The sequence below is a fragment of the Cherax quadricarinatus genome, chromosome 35, assembly GCF_038502225.1.
Source record: "Cherax quadricarinatus isolate ZL_2023a chromosome 35, ASM3850222v1, whole genome shotgun sequence".
In the NCBI taxonomy this organism is placed as follows: Eukaryota; Metazoa; Arthropoda; class Malacostraca; order Decapoda; family Parastacidae; genus Cherax; species Cherax quadricarinatus.
The window spans coordinates 5,042,182-5,061,842 of record NC_091326.1 but is presented as its reverse complement, the minus strand read 5'-3'; the positions used below and the strand labels follow the sequence as shown (position 1 = coordinate 5,061,842).

The 19,661-nt window shown below is 47.8% G+C and overlaps 1 protein-coding gene across 3 annotated transcripts in view; it reads left to right on the top strand.

Annotated features, from left to right (window-relative positions):
* Nucleotides 1–19,661, top strand: part of LOC128695209 (sex-determining region Y protein) — a 189,718-nt gene that overhangs the window by 40,927 nt on the left and 129,130 nt on the right. The window contains exon 1 of one of the 3 annotated variants that reach the window (XM_053785728.2): nt 8,297–9,593. The exons of the other annotated variants lie outside the window; for them this stretch is intronic. Within the exon in view, the coding sequence (XP_053641703.2) occupies nt 9,477–9,593 (117 nt within the window). The 5' untranslated portion in view covers nt 8,297–9,476. Of the gene's footprint in view, nt 1–8,296; nt 9,594–19,661 lie in introns of those variants that run through there. 3 annotated transcript variants of the gene reach the window in all.

Sequence of the window (19,661 nt, the reverse complement as noted above, 5' to 3'; positions counted from 1 at the left end):
GATGCACTGGGGTTCTACCAAGACACACTGGGGTTCTACCAAGATGCACTGGGGTTCTACCAAGATGCACTGGGGTTCTACCAAGACGCACTGGGGTTCTACCAAGATGCACTGGGGTTCTACCAAAGACACACTGGGGTTCTACCAAAGACACACTGGGGTTCTACCAAGACGCACTGGGGTTCTACCAAGACACACTGGGATTCCACCAAGACACACTGGGGTTCTACCTAGACGCACTGGGGTTCTACCAAGATGCACTGGGGTTCTACCAAGATGCACTGGGGTTCTACCAAGATGCACTGGGGTTCTACCAAGATGCACTGGGGTTCTACCAAGATGCACTGGGGTTCTACCAAGATGCACTGGGGTTCTACCAAGATGCACTGGGGTTCTACCAAGATGCGCTGGGGTTCTACCAAGATGCACTGGGGTTCTACCAAAGACACACTGGGGTTCTACCAAAGACACACTGGGGTTCTACCAAGACACACTGGGGTTCTACCAAGATGCACTGAGACTCTACCAAGATGCACTGGGGTTCTACCAAGACACCCGAGGTCGGACTTCCCTCACTTTTTCTATCCAAGGTAGAGACTTCACTGCTTCCTTCCTTGTTGTCGACCAGATTACTTTCCCTGGTGACGTTCTACTGGGATTTGCTTCCATGCGAGACTTACGCATTGTGCTCGACCCTTATCGATGGCATGACTTGATCGTACCATTTTGGGGTTACCAGCTTGGATCCGAGATCTGCCATACTGCCGCAGAGTACGACATTCGAATTAAGTCCTTACAGGCCAGTGCATTTTCCAGTAGCATACCCAAGCGGTCAGGCACTGGTGATCCTGTCACTCCTGTCTGTGTTCCTGCAACTTCAGACTTGCAAGATAGTGTCCAGTTACCTCAAGTGTCCGAGGACGCTCTGACTACCTTGAGTGCTGAGCCTACCCCTGCAATGTCTGCTAAGTCAAGTAGTAGTTTCTCCACAGGGGACGCCTTGTCGGAAAACAATTACTTGCAACTAGTAATGCCATCTCTTGTTGATGTCACATGCCGTCTGCAGAAAGACGTTTCTGTAGCAGCTAGTGCCCTCAACTAGAGTGTCTGTTGTTGTTCCTAGCGTTCCAGATGGTGATAACGTCCTAGTTGACAGTGATTCCTGCAAAGTAAAAGGTCTATTTGTTGAACCATCCTTACATGTTGTAAGAGATAGTAAGATCCATTTCTTCCTAGCCAACACTTCTGGTCACAGTGTTCGTCTCAGAGCAAATACCAATCTTGTTGACCTTGTTCACTATCCTTACCCTGTTCAGGTAGAGGATGAGTTGTCACCTGACCAGTGGGTCGGTGCTATTTCTACCGGGGAGACCTCATCCACTTCACCGGATCAATCTGTTCCACCAGTTGAGGAGAAAGACTTAGCTCCCACTGACTTCCCAGATGAAGTCAAGCGTTTGTTGACTCTGTTGAACAAACGTCGTAAAGCCATTGCCTTACCAGGTGAGAAGATGGGTATAACGAACTTATTGTCCCATCGTATTCCACTTGAACCTGGTACTAGACCTATCTACATACCTGCGTACAGAATGCTTCAATCACAAGTTGCTGTCGCAGAAGAATTGATCAATCAAATGCTTGATGGAGTTATTGCACCTAGCAATTCACCTTGGAATGCACCCTTGATCCTAGTACCTAAGAAGGATGGTACTTGGCGCCCAGTGATTGACTTTAGGAAGTTAAATGCGAAAACTATCCCAGATCGCTTCCCACTTCCTGTACTGGGTGATCTTTTACGTAACATCGGAGATAGTCTTTTCAACCCTGGACTTGTTACAAGGGTTTTGGCAAGTCCCTCTTGGAAATATAAACACAAATGCAGTATAATGTGATCCTTTATTGACTACGTTTCGCCCACACAGTGGGCTTTTTCAAGTCACAAACAGAACTACCTGAGGTGGAAGGAACGCGAGTATTTATAGTCCGGTTCAGAATGCTGAGGTCAGGTGAAGAATGCTGCATCTGATGATGTACCGAGTGGGGTTATAGAGTCTAAAAACTTGGGTAGCTTGAACAGGAGATTGGATAAGTTTGTGAGCAGACCTTCTACAGTGTTCTTATGTGGGATAGCGATGAAGAAGTTTCTTGGCAAGTGGTTCAGCTATGTTATAGAAGCCACTATTCTGGTTGAAGTTGTCGGATATAGAAATAAGTGATGATTCCAGGATTCTTCGGTATTGAGTGTTGTCTTCTGTGGCGATAAGTCTTGAGTTTCTGTAGTTTATCAAGTGGTTGTGTGAATTACGGTGTTGTACGCAGGCATTCCTTGTGTCGTCAGACCTGCTTGCGTATTGGTGTTCTGAAATACGTGTTTGGAGGTCCCTTGATGTTTCGCCCACGTATAACTTGTTGAAGTCATTACAAGGGATTATGTATACCCCTGCAGAGGATGGAGGCTTGTCCTGTCTACTACTGGTGATGTCCTTGATGGTCGTGGTTGTGGAGGTAGATACTTGGAATGATGTTTTGGCAAAGATGTTGGAAACATACATACTACCAGCCTACGTGAGTATTTTTACCCATCCACGTATTGAAAACCCACATGACACTGGGGTTCTACCAAGACACACTGGGGTTCTACCAAGATGCACTGGGGTTCTACCAAGATGCACTGGGGTTCTACCAAGACGCACTGGGGTTCTACCAAGACACATTGGAGTTCTACCAAGAGACACTGGGGTTCTACCAAGAGAGACTGGGGTTCTACCAAGATGCACTGGGGTTCTACCAAGACACACTGGGGTTCTACCAAGATGCACTGGGATTCTACCAAGACACACTGGGGTTCTACCAAGATGCACTGGGATTCTACCACGACACACTGGGGTTCTACCAAGACACACTGCGGTTCTACCAAGACACACTGGGGTTCTACCAAGACACACTGGGGTTCTACCAAAATGCACTGGGGTTCTACCAAGACACACTGGGGTTCTACCAAGATGCACTGGGATTCTACCAAGACACACTGGGGTTCTACCAAGATGCACTGGGATTCTACCACGACACACTGGGGTTCTACCAAGACACACTGGGGTTCTACCAAGACACACTGGGGTTCTACCAAGATGCACTGGGGTTCTACCAAGATGCACTGGGGTTCTACCAAGGTGCACTGGGGTTCTACCAAGACGCACTGGGGTTCTACCAAGACGCACTGGGGTTCTACCAAGACGCACTGGGGTTCTACCAAGACGCACTGGGGTTCTACCAAGACGCACTGGGGTTCTACCAAGACACACTGGGGTTCTACCAAGACGCACTGGGGTTCTACCAAGTTGCACTGGGGTTCTACCAAGTTGCACTGGGGTTCTACCAAGATGCACTGGGGTTCTACCAAGACACACTGGGGTTCTACCAAGATGCACTGGGGTTCCACCAAGATGCACTGGGGTTCAAGACAAAGAAACGAGGGAACAAAATCTGCACTAATCTGTTCTCTCGTCTCCAGACCTGGGAATTAACTGTCGTCGGGGAGGTGTCGTCGGGGAGGTGTCGTCGGGGAGGTGTCGTCGGTAAGGTGTCGGGGAGGTGTCGTCGGGGAAGTGTCGTCGGGGAGGTGTCGGGGAGGTGTCGTCGGGGAGGTGTCGTCGGGGAGGTGTCGTCGGGAAGGTAGTCTGAGGTGTGGGCTTCATACTGGTGTTGTGTGCTCGGTTAATATGCGTCTGGAGATATGCTCGACGTAATGCTTACTCCCAGGTCCTCCTATACTTGCTTGCTTTCTGTAGTTTATCTCAGATTTTATTCGCCTACTTCTTTTTTATCACTTGAAGCCCCTCTGGATCAGACTCGAGCAGCCACTTGTTTGACCACACCTGCAGCTTGCACAGGTCTCCTGGGTGACCTGGTCCAGGACTGGGTCGCAGGGTCGCTGACAACCATCAACCCTTCACCTGGAAACCTCTTTCAGGTATCCTGGAGAGAGATCCTTGGTGGACATTAAGAACGAAAGACCTAATACTGATCCTTGAGGGTCCCCATTTGTGTCTATAGCACATTCAGAGGTTTATTATCTAGCCATCTCTTTCTCTGGCTTCTCTGAGGTTACCATTCATTCGTGTGAGTACCGACAACCCTGTCTGATCCTCCTATATGGTAGTTACTGTGTGTGTGTGTGCGTGTGTGTGTGTGTGTGTGTGTGTGTGTGCGCTCACCTATTTGTACTCACCTATTTGTGGTTGCAGGGGTCGAGTCCTAGCTCCTGGCCCCGCCTCTTCACCGGTTGCTACTAGACCCTCTCTCTCCCCGCTCCATGAGCTTTATCAAACCTCGTCTTAAAACTGTGTATGGTTCCTGCCTCCACTACGTCATTTTCTAGGCTATTCCACTGCCTTACAACTCTATGACTGAAGAAATACTTCCTACTATCTCTCTGACTCATTTGTGTCTTCAACTTCCAATTGTGGCCTCTTGTTTCTGTGTCCCCTCCCTGGAACATCCTGTCCTTGTCCACCTTGTCTATTCCACGCAGTATTTTATATGTCGTTATCATGTCTCCCCTGACCCTCCTGTCCTCCAGTGTCGTCAGGCCGATTTCCCTTAATCTGTGTGTGTGTGTGTGTGTGTGTGTGTGTGTGTGTGTGTGTGTGTGTGTGTGTGTGTGTGTGTGTGTGTGTGTGTGTGTGTGTGTGTGTGTGATTTTGATGTTTATTTGTTGAGAGAGAGAAGTAAATAAAGATGGAAGGAGAGAATGGAGGAGGAGGAGGAAGTCAGGAGAAAGGAGAGGTAAAGAAAGAAAGAGGAGAGAAGGAATTGAGACGAACAAGAGAGTGAAGAAAGGGATCTAAGAAAGAAAGAGGGAACTGAGAGAGAGAGAGAGAGAGATTCACTCTCTATCTCTCTTATTTATCTTTCACATATAACCTTTTCTTCTCTCTTACTAGTAAGAAAGTGGAGAAGTTAGGAAGAAGAAAACAGAAGAGAGAACAAGACGACAGGTTAGAATTAACCCTCATAGTTACTAAGCCAGGATAACCCACATGGATAACCTCGTGGATAACCCCCATGAATAACCTCATGGATAACATGGATAACCCCATGGATAACCTAATGGATAATTCCACGGATAACTCCGTTTATAACCCCCCACGGATAACTTCATGGATAACGCCCATGGAAAACGCCCATGGATTACACTCTGGTAGCAGATGTTAACATACTAGGCAACAGTAACAGGTGTTAGTTGTGGTTAGTGGGGTAAGTATGGTTGTTAGTTATGGTGTTAGTGGGTTGTTAGTATGGTTGTTGGTGGGGCTAGTGGGTTGTTGGTGGGGCTAGTGGGTTGTTGGTGGGGCTAGTGGGTTGTTGGTGGGGCTAGTGGGTTGTTGGTGGGGCTAGTGGGTTGTTGGTGGGGCTAGTGGGGCTTAGTTATGGTTGCTAGTGGGTGTTAGTGAGGTTGGTAGTGTTAGTTGGGTTCTTAACTGGGGTTGGTAGTGGGGATAGTGAGGTTTATCGGGTTAGGGAGATTCTTAGCGAGGTTCTTAAGGTTCTTAGGTTATTTATGGGGTTCTTAATTGAGGTTTAGTGAAGTTCTTAGAGATTCTTCGTGAGATTCTTAACCGAAGTTCTTAACTGAGGTTAATGAGGGGTCTTAATTGAGGTTGTTAGTGGAGTTAGTGAGAGTCTTAATTGAGGTTGTTAGTGGGGTTAGTGAGAGTCTTAATTGAGGTTGTTAGTGGGGTTAGTGAGAGTCTTAATTGAGGTTGTTAGTGGAGTTAGTGAGAGTCTTAATTGAGGTTGTTAGTGGGGTTAGTGAGAGTCTTAATTGAGGTTGTTAGTGGAGTTAGTGAGAGTCTTAATTGAGGTTGTTAGTGGGGTTAGTGAGAGTCTTAATTGAGGTTGTTAGTGGAGTTAGTGAGAGTCTTAATTGAGGTTGTTAGTGGGATTAGTGAGAGTCTTAATTGAGGTTGTTAGTGGAGTTAGTGAGAGTCTTAATTGAGGTTGTTAGTGGGGTTAGTGAGAGTCTTAATTGAGGTTGTTAGTGGAGTTAGTGAGAGTCTTAATTGAGGTTGTTAGTGGGGTTAGTGAGAGTCTTAATTGAGGTTGTTAGTGGGGTCAGTGAGAGTCTTAATTGAGGTTGTTAGTGGGGTTAGTGAGAGTCTTAATTGAGGTTGTTAGTGGGGTTAGTGAGAGTCTTAATTGAGGTTGTTAGTGGGGTTAGTGAGAGTCTTAATTGAGGTTGTTAGTGGGGTTAGTGAGAGTCTTAATTGAGGTTGTTAGTGGGGTTAGTGAGAGTCTTAATTGAGATTGTTAGTGGGGTTAGTGAGTCTTAATTGAGGTTGTTAGTGGGGTTAGTGAGAGTCTTAATTGAGGTTGTTAGTGGAGTTAGTCTTAATTGAGGTTGTTAGTGGGGTTAGTGAGAGTCTTAATTGAGGTTGTTAGTGGGGTTAGTGAGAGTCTTAATTGAGGTTGTTAGTGGGGTTAGCGAGAGTCTTAATTGAGGTTGTTAGTGGGGTTAGTGAGAGTCTTAATTGAGGTTGTTAGTGGGGTTAGTGAGAGTCTTAATTGAGGTTGTTAGTGGGGTTAGTGAGAGTCTTAATTGAGGTTGTTAGTGGGGTTAGTCTTAATTGAGGTTGTTAGTGGGGTTAGTGAGTCTTAATTGAGATTGTTAGTGGGGTTAGTCTTGAGGTTGTTAGTGAGGTTAGCGAGTCTTAATTGAGGTTGTTAGTGGGGTTAGTGAGAGTCTTAATTGAGGTTGTTAGTGGGGTTAATGAGTCTTAATTGAAGTTGTTAGTGGGGTTAGTCTTAATTGAGGTTGTTAGTGAGGTTAGTGAGTCTTAATTGAGGTTAGTGGGGTTAGTGAGTCTTAATTGAGGTTGTTAGTGAGGTTAGTGAGTCTTTAATTGAGGTTGTTAGTGGGGTTAGTCTTAATTGAGGTTGTTAGTGAGGTTAGTGAGTCTTAATTGAGGTTAGTGGGGTTAGTGAGTCTTAATTGAGGTTGTTAGTGGGGTTAGTCTTAATTGAGGTTGTTAGTGGGGTTAGTGAGAGTCTTAATTGAGGTTGTTAGTGGGGTTAGTCTTAATTGAGGTTGTTAGTGGGGTTAGTCTTAATTGAGGTTGTTAGTGAGGTTAGTGAGTCTTAATTGAGGTTGTTATTGGGGTTAGTCTTAATTGAAGTTGTTAGTGGGGTTAGTGAGAGTCTTAATTGAGGTTGTTAGTGGGGTTACCTGGAGGTTACCTGGAGGTTATTCCGGGGGTCAACGCCCCCGCGGCCCGGTCCATGACCAGGCCTCCCGATGGATCAGGGCCTGATCAACTAGGCTGTTACTGCTGGCCGTTGTTATTGGGATTAGTGAGAGTCTTAATTAAAGTTATTGGGGTTATTGAGTCTTAATTGAGGTTAGTGAGGTTAGTGAGAGTCTTAATTGTGGTTCTTAGTGAGGATCTTAGTGGGAGTTAGTAGGGCTGGACTCTACGTCTTGCAAGAAAGTTGGGGTCACTGACCACTGCGCCCTGAAGAGGTCAACAGACTTGAGGGGGAAGGAAAAGGGGTCAGGGACAGCTCCAAATCCCTGAATCAAGAGCCCCCTTCCCCTTTCGCCGGCATCGAGGAGGCACCCTCCTCCCTTTCTTGCCCCTTTGAGAAGTGAGGGGGTGGTGGGGGAAGGGGGAAGCGAAAAGAAAGTGGGTTTTATGGCGCTGAAGATGCCACCCCCTCCCTTGTTGTGGCGCGCAGCGCGCTCATTGGCCGCCCGCTGTTGCGTCACGGACACTCTCCACCAATCAGGGACCAGGGACGGATGTCGGCGCGGGATTTTTTCCCCTCCCCCTCTCCTCCGTTAGTCGCGTTTCGTTTATCGTCGTTATTTATCGATCGTTTTAACACTACCGTGAGCAATGACGACGCGTAGAGGCGTGGACGCGGCCCCCTTCAACGCCGCTAGCGACTGGACGGAGATTTATTCGTTATTTGTAGAGAGGCACGTCACCAAGAACGTTACCGGACTTTCCATGGAACGCACGGTAGTTGCAACGTTGTCCAGACGAACAACGATTAATAACGTGGGCAGCGCAGCTTCTAGAGAGCGCTAAATAGTGCAGAAGAGAGCGTTAGCGCAGGCCAGACAAACGGCTAACGTTGAGGGATCGGCAGAGTTAAGGGGTGAGATATGGTTAAAGGGTGAAAAGAATGGGTGAGCAGGTCACCCCCCTTATAGCGGGGCCGTCCGTAAAGGTCGCGCCGAAGCCGCTGCTCAAAAGCCATGTGTTGTGATTCCTCATGCCCAGTGTAACACCCACCTTCACGCGGGGAGGAGCAGGACGGCCCCGCCTCCAGTGCCACACTGACGTGTCCTGCCTCACCCTCCTGTGGACACCACAGCAGTTCTGTGGACAACGACACCTGGACACTGTGGGAGAGTGCCAGGTTTAGTGTGTGTCCAAAGCTAGACACACGTTCCAACCCAGTGGATGGTTCCAGTCTTGTCCGTGTCTAGCTAGTGGATGGCTGCAGTGTCACCCGTGTCCAACCAGTGGACAGTTCCAGTGTCACCTGTGTCTAGCCAGTGGACAGTTCCAGTGTCACCCGTATCTGCCTATTTAACAGTTCCGGTGTCCAGCCAGTGGGCAGTTCCAGTGTCACCCGTGTCTAGCTAGTGGACAATTCTAGTGTCACCTGTGTCTAGCCAGTGGACAGTTCCAGTGTCACCCGTGTCCAGCCAGTGGGCAGTTCCAGTGTCACCCGTGTCTAGCTAGTGGACAGTTCTAGTGTCACCTGTGTCTAGCCAGTGGACAGTTCCAGTGCCACCCGTGCCCAGCCAATGGACAGTTGCAGTGGACAATGCTACTATAGCACCTCCCAAAGTGCCATATAAACATATCTCACTCCAATCACTGTGGACAGTGCCAGCCTAGGATGCTCTAAGCTGGACACCGTGTCCACCCAGCTTACAGTGCCAATCACAGTGTCTACCGTGTCCAGGACACCTGAGACCCCAATAGCAGTGTCACGCCGAGAAACAGTGTCGTTATTTTAGCCACTAACATATAAAATACAAAATCTCTCCACGGATTATGGGAAGATTTGAAAACCATTTTAATGTGATAGTGCCGGGTAAAAACCCGTGTGGGTTGTGGCTGACGTAGTGGAGACGCACACGGGAATCATTCCCAAAACCTGGATGGGTTTTTAGGCCGGAATACGGAATCGATTCTGGTTTTTTTTTAGTTATATTGAAAAAAAAAAAAGTTTTGGAGGGCATTTCGGTGGGTAGGAAGGTCTGGAAAGGGGGTTCACGAACCCGCCTTGACGGACGGGAGGGGCTCACGAATCTGGACGGACGGGCGGGGGTTCACGAACCCGCCTTGACGGACGTCAAATCTCTTGGAGAAAACAGTGAAGCAGTTCCCAGAGTTAGAAGGGAACCCGAGCAGCATTAGAAAGGAACCCGAGCAGCATTAGAAAGGAACCTCCGCAGCATGCTGCCGCAGGGGCTCCACGAGGTGTTGGTGGAACACCCGCTCTCAGCAGGTGCTAGCTTCGGTTCCTTAGCAGTGGATGAGAGCTCACCTACACCTTACTCTGACGCCACCCAGGTGAGCACCTGCTGATGTCCTGGTCCCACGCACCTGTTGTTGGTTGGCATCTGTCTTCAACCTCTGTATGACAAGTGTGTCAGGACAGGTGTTGCATGGGAGAACAGGTGTTGTGGGGGATTGCAAGCATTGTGTGATATGACAGGTGTTGCGTGGTATGACAGGTGCTGTGTGGTAGGACAGGTGTTGTGGGGGATTGCAAGCATTGTGGTAGGACAGGTGTACTGTGACCCTTGGCAGTCCACAAGTGTGCTGTGACGCCTGCACAGTTCACAGGTGTACTGTGACTCCTGATACAGTTCACAGGTGTATTGTGACACCTGGCACTGTCCACAGGTGTACTGTGAACCCTGGCACAGTCCACAGGTGTGCTGTGACCCCCTGGCACAGTCCACAGGTGCACTGTGACCCTCTGGCACAGTCCACAAGTGTACTGTGACCACCCTGGCACAGTCCACAGGTGTACTGTAACCCCCTGGCACAGTGCACAGGTGTACCGTGACCCCTGGCACAGTCCACAGGTGTACTGTAAACCATTACACACTCCACAGGTGTACTGTGACCCATGACACTGCAGGTGTACTGTGACCCATGACACTACAGGTGTACTGTGACCCATGACACTCTACAGGTGTACTGTGACCCATGACACTCTACAGGTGTAATGTGACCCATGACACACTCCACAGGTGTACTGTGACCCATGACACACTCTACAGGTGTCCTGTGACCCATGACACACTCTACAGGTGTCCTGTGACCCATGACACACTCTACAGGTGTCCTGTGACCCATGACACTCCACAGGAGCACTGTGACCTCTGGCACAGTTCAGAGGTGTACTGTGACCCCTGATACACCCTACAGGTGTTATATGATCTCTGGTACACTACACATGTGTAATGTGACTCCTGGCACACTACACATGTGTAATGTGACTCCTGGCACACTACACATGTGTAATGTGACCCCTGTCACACCCCATTGGTGTTATGACCCTGGCACTCTACACAGGTATAATGCGACTCCTGTCACACTATACAGGTGTAATGTGACACCTGGCCCCCTACAGAGGTGTAATGTGACATTTGGAACACTACACAGGTGTAATGAGATGCCTAGCACACTGCACAGGTGTTATGTGACACCTGGAACACTACACGGGGATTATGTGACACCTGGCACACGACACAGGTGTTATGTGACGCCTGGCACACTACGCAGGTGTTGACACCTGACACACTACACAAGTGTTATTTGACACCTGGCACACTACACAGGTGTTATGTGACGTCTGGCACAGTACACAGGTGTTATTTGACACCTGGCACACTACACAGGTGCTATGTGACGTCTGGCACAGTACACAGGTGTTATTTGACACCTGGCACACTACACAGGTGCTATGTGACGTCTGGCACAGTACACAGGTGTTATTTGACACCTGGCACACTACACAGGTGCTATGTGACGTCTGGCACACTACACAGGTGTTATTTGACACCTGGCACACTACACAGGTGTTATGTAACGTCTGGCACACTACACAGGTGCTATGTGACGTCTGGCACAGTACACAGGTGTTATGTGACGCCTGGCACACTACACAGGTGTTATGTGACGCCTGGCACACTACACAGGTGTTATGTGACGTCTGGCACACTACACAGGTGTTATGTGACGTCTGCCACACTACACAGGTGCTATGTGACGTCTGGCACACTACACAGGTGTTATGTGACGTCTGGCACACTACACAGGTGTTATGTGACGTCTGGCACACTACACAGGTGTTATGTGACGTCTGGCACACTACACAGGTGTTATGTGACGTCTGGCACACTACACAGGTGTTATGTGACGCCTGGCACACTACACAGGTGTTATGTGACGTCTGGCACACTACACAGGTGTTGTGACGTCTGGAACACTACACAGGTGTTATGTGACGTCTGGCACACTACACAGGTGGTATGTGACACCTGACACATTACACAGGTGTTATGTGACACCTGACACATTACACAGGTGTTATGTGACACCTAGCACACTACACAGGTGTTACGTGACATATGGGTGCTGGAAAGTGGTACACAAATTTAAGAGAGCACTTATCCCTATGCATGAGTGTATGATTGTGTGAGTGTATGATCGAGTGTATGATTGTGAGGGTATGATTGTGTGAGTGTATGATTGTGTATGATTGTGAGTGTATGATTGTGTGAGTGTATGATTGTGTATGATTGTGAGTGTATGATTGTGAGTGCATGATTGTGTATGATTGTGAGTGTATGATTGTAAGTGTATGATTGTGTGAGTGTATGATTGATCGAGTGTATGATTGTGTATGATTGTGTGAGTGTATGATTGTGTGAGTGTATGATTGTGTGAGTGTAAGATTGTGAGTGTATGATTGTGAGGGTATGATTGTGTGAGTGTATGATTGTGAGGGTATGATTGTGTGAGTGTATGATTGTGAGGGTATGATTGTGTGAGTGTATGATTGTGAGGGTATGGTTGCGTGAGTGTATGATTGTGAGGGTATGATTGTGTGAGTGTATGATTGTGAGGGTATGATTGTGTGAGTGTATGATTGTGAGGGTATGATTGTGTGAGTGTATGATTGTGAGGGTATGATTGTGTGAGTGTATGATTGTGAGGGTATGATTGTGTGAGTGTATGATTGTGAGGGTATGATTGTGTGAGTGTATGATTGTGAGGGTATGATTGTGTGAGTGTATGATTGTGTGAGTGTATGATTGTGTGAGTGTAAGATTGTGAGTGTATGATTGTGAGGGTATGATTGTGTGAGTGTATGATTGTGAGGGTATGATTGTGTGAGTGTATGATTGTGAGGGTATGATTGTGTGAGTGTATGATTGTGAGGGTATGATTGTGTGAGTGTATGATTGTGAGGGTATGATTGTGTGAGTGTATGATTGTGAGGGTATGATTGTGTGAGTGTATGATTGTGAGGGTATGGTTGCGTGAGTGTATGATTGTACGAGCGTATGGCTATATATGATTGTATGAGTGTATGATTGACTATGATTATATGTCCGTATGAGTGTTTTGAAGCAAGAATTACGTAGACGTGATAAATTTTTCTTGTGTTTCTGTGTCATTTTACGCATTTTTTTTTGAGAAGTCGTGTCTTGTGCGCGTCAGCCAGCAGGACACATGCGCCTGCTGACGCTGTCGTGCGTCATCCAGCAGGACGCATGCATCTGTTGACGCTGCCGTGCATCATCCAGCAGGACGCATGCATCTGCTGATGCTGCCGTGCATCCAGCAGGACACATGCGTCTGCTGATGCTGCCGTGCATCCAGCAGGACACATGCGTCTGCTGATGCTGCCGTGCATCCAGCAGAACACATGCGTCTGCTGATGCTGCCGTGCATCCAGCAGGACACATGCGTCTGCTGATGCTGCCGTGCATCATCCAGCAGGACACATGCGTCTGCTGATGCTGCCGTGCATCCAGCAGGACACATGCGTCTACTGACGCTGCCGTGCATCATCCAGCAGGACACATGCGTCTGCTGACGCTGCCGTACATCATCCAGCAGGACACATGCGGCTGCTGACACGGGACGCAAAGTTCATAGAGGTGCGTACTGTGGCGGCGTATTTGAATGTCGGCTGACGAATCCCGTAGAATTACGCGCGCGAGATATTTTTTATCCGCAGACGCTCTGTCTCGAAAGGTAGGCATGACGCCGCATGCGCCGTCTGCGGTTCGAATCCCTGTTCGTTCTTTTCTATTTACATTCCAGTGGTGTCCGGGACATTGCAGTAGTGTCGGACACATTCCAGTAGTGTCGGACACATTCCAGTAGTGTCGGACACATTCCAGTAGTGTCGGACACATTCCAGTAGTGTCGGACACATTGCAGTAGTGTCGGACACATTGCAGTAGTGTCGGACACATTGCAGTAGTGTCGGACACATTGCAGTAGTGTCGGACACATTGCAGTAGTGTCGGACACATTGCAGTAGTGTCGGACACATTGCAGTAGTGTCGGACACATTGCAGTAGTGTCGGACACATTGCAGTAGTGTCGGACACATTGCAGTAGTGTCGGACACATTGCAGTAGTGTCGGACACATTGCAGTAGTGTCGGACACATTGCAGTAGTGTCGGACACATTCCAGTAGCGTCGGACACATTCCAGTAGCGTCGGACACACACAGTAGTGTCGGACACATTGCAGTAGTGTCGGACATTCCACAGTATTGCAGTAGTGTCGGACACATTGCAGTAGTGTCGGACACATTGCAGTAGTGTCGGACACATTGCAGTAGTGTCGGACACATTGCAGTAGTGTCGGACACATTGCAGTAGTGTCGGACACATTGCAGTAGTGTCGGACACATTGCAGTAGTGTCGGACACATTGCAGTAGTGTCGGACACATTGCAGTAGTGTCGGACACATTGCAGTAGTGTCGGACACATTGCAGTAGTGTCGGACACATTGCAGTAGTGTCGGACACATTGCAGTAGTGTCGGACACATTGCAGTAGTGTCGGACACATTGCAGTAGTGTCGGACACATTGCAGTAGTGTCGGACACATTGCAGTAGTGTCGGACACATTGCAGTAGTGTCGGACACATTGCAGTACTCTTGGGTCTCCCGATCAAGACGACTCTCAAGACGCTCTTAGTGTTCCCAAAGAGCGATGCTTCCTCAGTCTGTAAACATTATCTACGTTCCTCTGTTAGAATTGTTCCTCTGTTAGAATTGTTCCTCTGTTAGAATTGTTCCTCTGTTAGAATTGTTTGTTCTTCTGTTGAATTCTGTTGGAATTGATTATTCCTCTGTTAGAATTCTGTTCGAATTGTTTATTCCTCTGTTAGAATTCTGTTGGAATTGTTGTTCTGTTATAATTCTGTTGGAATTTGTTATTCCTGTGCCATAATTGTTAGAATTGATTGTTCCTGTGTTAAAATTGATTCTTCCAGTATTAGCTTTTTTTAGAAAAGATTGTTCCTGTTACAATAATTGTTAGAATTTATTGTTCCTGTATTATAAATGGTTAGAATTGATTGTTCCTGTGTTAAAAATGGTTAGAATTGATTGTTCCTGTGTTAAAAATGGTTAAAATTGATTGTTCCTGTATTATAAATGGTTAGAATTGATTGTTCCTGTGTTAAAAATGGTTAAAATTGATTGTTCCTGTATTATAAATGGTTAGAATTTATTGTTCCTGTGTTAAAAATGGTTGGAATTGATTGTTCCTGTGTTAAAAATGGTTAAAATTGATTGTTCCTGTATTATAAATGGTTAGAATTTATTGTTCCTGTGTTAAAAATGGTTAGAATTGATTGTTCCTGTGTTAAAAATGGTTAAAATTGATTGTTCCTGTGTTAAAAATGGTTAGAATTGATTGTTCCTGTGTTATAAATGGTTAGAATTGATTGTTCCTGTGTTAAAAATGGTTAGAATTGATTGTTCCTGTGTTAAAAATGGTTAGAATTGATTGTTCCTGTGTTAAAAATGGTTAGAATTGATTGTTCCTGTGTTAAAAATGGTTAGAATTGATTGTTCCTGTGTTAAAAATGGTTAGAATTGATTGTTCCTGTGTTAAAAATGGTTAGAATTGATTGTTCCTGTATTATAAATGGTTAGAATTGATTGTTCCTGTGTTAAAAATGGTTAGAATTGATTGTTCCTGTGTTAAAAATGGTTAAAATTGATTGTTCCTGTGTTAAAAATGGTTAGAATTGATTGTTCCTGTGTTAAAAATGGTTAGAATTGTTCCTGTGTTTAAAGGTTTGTTAGAATTGATTGTTCCTGTTATAATTGTTAAAGTTGATCATTCCATTATAATTGTTAGAATTGTTGCTGTTATAATGATCCTATTTAATGTCAGAGTTGATGTTCGTTCACACAGTAAGTTTACTCTATGAAAGTTAAGACACATGTGCAACATCTGGATATCTTTATTGTAGACGTTTCGCCCTCCAGTGGCTTTATCAATACAGATCCTAGGACATAATTAGAAGACAGTAGAACTATATACAGAAGATGAGGTAATCAGTCCCTCAGCCTTGGAGTTAGTGTTCACAGCATCGTGGTGGTGGAGAATCTGGAGCAAAGGCAAGAAGACTGGCGGTTATATAGGTGTCAGTGGATAAGGACGTGTAGCTACACGTACAGTGGATAAGGACGTGTAGCTACACGTACAGTGGATAAGGACGTGTAGCTACACGTACAGTGGATAAGGATGTGTAGCTACACGTACAGTGGATAAGGATGTGTAGCTACACGTACAGTGGATAAGGATGTGTAGCTACACGTACAGTGGATAAGGATGTGTAGCTACACGTACAGTGGATAAGGATGTGTAGCTACACGTACAGTGGATAAGGACACAGTAACAGCGCCATGGACACAGTAACAGCGCCATGGACACAGCAACAGCGCCATGGACACAGTAACAGCGCCATGGACACAGTAACAGCGCCATGGACACAGTAACAGCGCCATGGACACAGTAACAGCGCCATGGACACAGTAACAGTGCCATGGACACAGCAACAGCGCCATGGACACAGTAACAGCGCCATGGACACAGTAACAGTGCCATGGACACAGCAACAGCGCCATGGACACAGTAACAGTTCTATGCACATAGTAACAGTACCATGCACATAGTAACAGTACCATGCACATAGTAACAGTGCCATGCACATAGTAACAGTGCCAGGGACATAGTGACAGTGCCATGCACATAGTAACAGTGCCATGCACATAGTAACAGTGCCATGGACATAGTGACAGTGCTAGGCACCTAGTGCCAGGACCAGGGGGAGGGGTATCCACTATGACACTGCTGAAGCTTCAGCCTCAGGGCCCCTAATCCCCTACGGGCCCCAAAAGCGACTTTAGTCCACACTGCTTATTAATTCTGAGTCTAGTATATGAGAAGTTAATTTTAAAAATAACATTACTAACATAGTGGAATTCAATAGAAATATCTAAAAATAGATTTTTTTTAAAGTATATAGGGCAGCCCTTGCTAAGGTTGCCATGGTGACCCTGTAATAGTTCAAGCTTCGGGGGTCCCCAAAAATGTAGGTCCCCCACTGGTTCCAGGTACATAGTGAATGGGGGTGTGGGTGGGTTAATGGTAACCATCACCCATACGCCTGGGTAATGGGTTAAGTTCACGGAGTCGTTAAAAGGGGTCGTTAAGGCTGCATATTACTTGCACTTTAACCCCTAAAATACGTAAAACTTGCGATTTTGGCTTAAATAGCAACGCTCTTCTTGCCGAATAAGGCAAGCGAAAATTTGTGTATGCAGTAATATCGCAAAAATCATTCTGAACCTAACGAAAAAAATATATTGCTTGTTTATTATTAAATTACTGTAAATATATCTAAAATATATTTACAGAGTAAATTAAGTTGCGCTTGTTATAAGGTTAGGTAAATTTCCTAAGGTTCTTTTGGTACAAAATTATTAATTTTTACATTAACATAAATGAAAAAAATATATATCGTTAAACGTATAAGAGAAAATTTTAGAAAGGACTTAATTTTAAACGAGTTCTTGTTAAGTGACCAATTTTACCTATTCGGCACGACATATATATGCTTATTTTTGGTAATGTATGCACGTCTCTCCCCCCCCCACCTAAACAAACCACCACCTCCCCCCTGTTAACTACCAGCTGTCCCCCACCTGTTAACCTCCACCTTTCCCCCACCTGTTAACCACCTCTCCCCCACCTGTTAACCACCACCTCTCCCCTACCTGTTAACTACCACCTCTCCCCCACCTGTTAACCACCACCTCTCCCCTACCTGTTAACTACCACCTCTCCCCACCTGTTAACTACCAGCTGTCCCCCCACCTGTTAACCTCCACCTTTCCCCACCTGTTCACCTCTCCCCCACCTGTTAACCACCACCTCTCCCCTACCTGTTAACTACCACCTCTCCCCTACCTGTTAACTACCACCTCTCCCTCACCTGTTAACCACCACCTCTCCCTCACCTGTTAACCACTACCTCTCCCCACCTGTTAACTACCACCTCTCCCCACCTGTTAACTACCACCTCTCCCCACCTGTTAACTACCACCTCTCCCCTACCTGTTAACTACCACCTCTCCCTCACCTGTTAACCACCACCTCTCCCTCACCTGTTAACCACTACCTCTCCCCACCTGTTAACTACCAGCTGTCCCCCACCTGTTAACTACCACCTCTCCCCTACCTGTTAACTACCACCTCTCCCCTACCTGTTAACTACCACCTCTCCCCCACCTGTTAACCACCTCTCCCTACCTGTTAACCACCTCTCCCCCACCTGTTAATCACCACCTCTCCCCCACCTGTTAATCACCACCTCTCCCCCACCTGTTAACTACCACCTCTCCCCCACCTGTTAACCTCCACCTCTCCCCACCTGTTAACTCCCACACTTCTTGCCACAATTACCTACACTACCCTTATTCACTACCAAAGGACTGTGGTCCCCGTGTACATGTTGTGGTGGTCGTGTACGTGTTGTGGTCTCCGTGTACTTGTGGTCTCCGTATACTTGTGATCTCCGTGTACGTGTTGTGGTCCCCGTGTACGTGTTGTGGTCTCCGTGTACTTGTGGTCCCCGTGTACGTGTTGTGGTCCCCGTGTGCGTGTTGTGATCCCCGTGTGCGTGTTGTGATCTCCGTGAACTTGTGTTCCCCGTGCACTTGTGGTTTCCGTGTACTTGTTGTGGCCTCCGTGCACTTATTGTGGTCTCCGTGTACTTGTGGTCTCCGTATACTTGTTGTGGTCTCCGTGTACTTGTGGTTTTCCGTGTACTTGTTGTGGTTTTCCGTGTACTTGTGGTCCCGGTGCACTTGTGGTCTCCGTGCACTTGTGGTCTCCGTGCACTTGTGGTCCCCGTGCACTTGTGGTCTCCGTGCACTTGTGGTCACCGTGTACTTGTGGTCCCGGTGCACTTGTGGTCCCCGTGCACTTGTGGTCTCCGGGCACTTGTGGTCACCGTGTACTTGTGGTCCCGGTGCACTTGTGGTCTCCGTGCACTTGTGGTCCCCGTGCACCTGTGGTTTCCGTGTACTTGTGGTCCCCGTGCACCTGTGGCACTTGTGGTCCCCGTGCACTTGTGGTCCCCGTGCACACTTGTGGTCTCCGTGCACTTGTGGTCCCAGTCTCCGTGCACTTGTGGTCCCCGTGCACTTGTGGTCCTCCGTGCACTTGTGGTCTCCGTGCACTTGTTGTCTCCGTGCACTTGTGGTCCCCGTACACTTGTGCAGTCCCCGTGCACTTGTGGTGCACTTGTGGTCTCCGTGCACTTGTGGCCCCGTGCACCTGTGGTCTCCGTGCACTTGTGGTCCCCGTGCACTTGTGGTCCCCGTGCACTTGTGGTCCCCGTGCACTTGTGGTCCCCGTGCACTTGTGGTCTCCGTGCACTTGTGGTCTCCGTGCACTTGTGGTCCCCGTACACGTGTGGCCCCCGTGTACTTGTGGTCTCCGTGTACTTGTGGTCTCCGTGCACTTGTGGTCCCCGTGCACTTGTGGTCCCCGTGCACTTGTGGTCCCCGTGCACTTGTGGTCCCCGTGCACTTGTGGTCCCCGTGCACTTGTGGTCTCCGTGCACTTGTGGTCTCCGTGCACTTGTGGTCCCCGTGCACTTGTGGTCCCAGTGCACTTGTGGTCTCCGTGCACTTGTGGTCTCCGTGCACTTGTGGTCCCCGTGCACTTGTGGTCTCCGTGCACTTGTGGTCTCCGTGCACTTGTGGTCCCCGTGCACTTGTGGTCTCCGTGCACTTGTGGTCTCCGTGCACTTGTGGTCCCCGTGCACTTGTGGTCTCCGTGCCCCGTGCACTTGTGGTCTCCGTGCACTTGTGGTCTCCTTGCACCTGTGGTCCCCGTGCACTTGTGGTCCCCGTGCACTTGTGGTCTCCGTGCACTTGTGGTCTCCTTGCACTTGTGGTCCCCGTGCACTTGTGGTCTCCGTGCACTTGTGGTCCCCGTGCACTTGTGGTCCCCGTGCACTTGTGGTCTCCGTGCACTTGTGGTCTCCGTGCACTTGTGGTCTCCGTGCA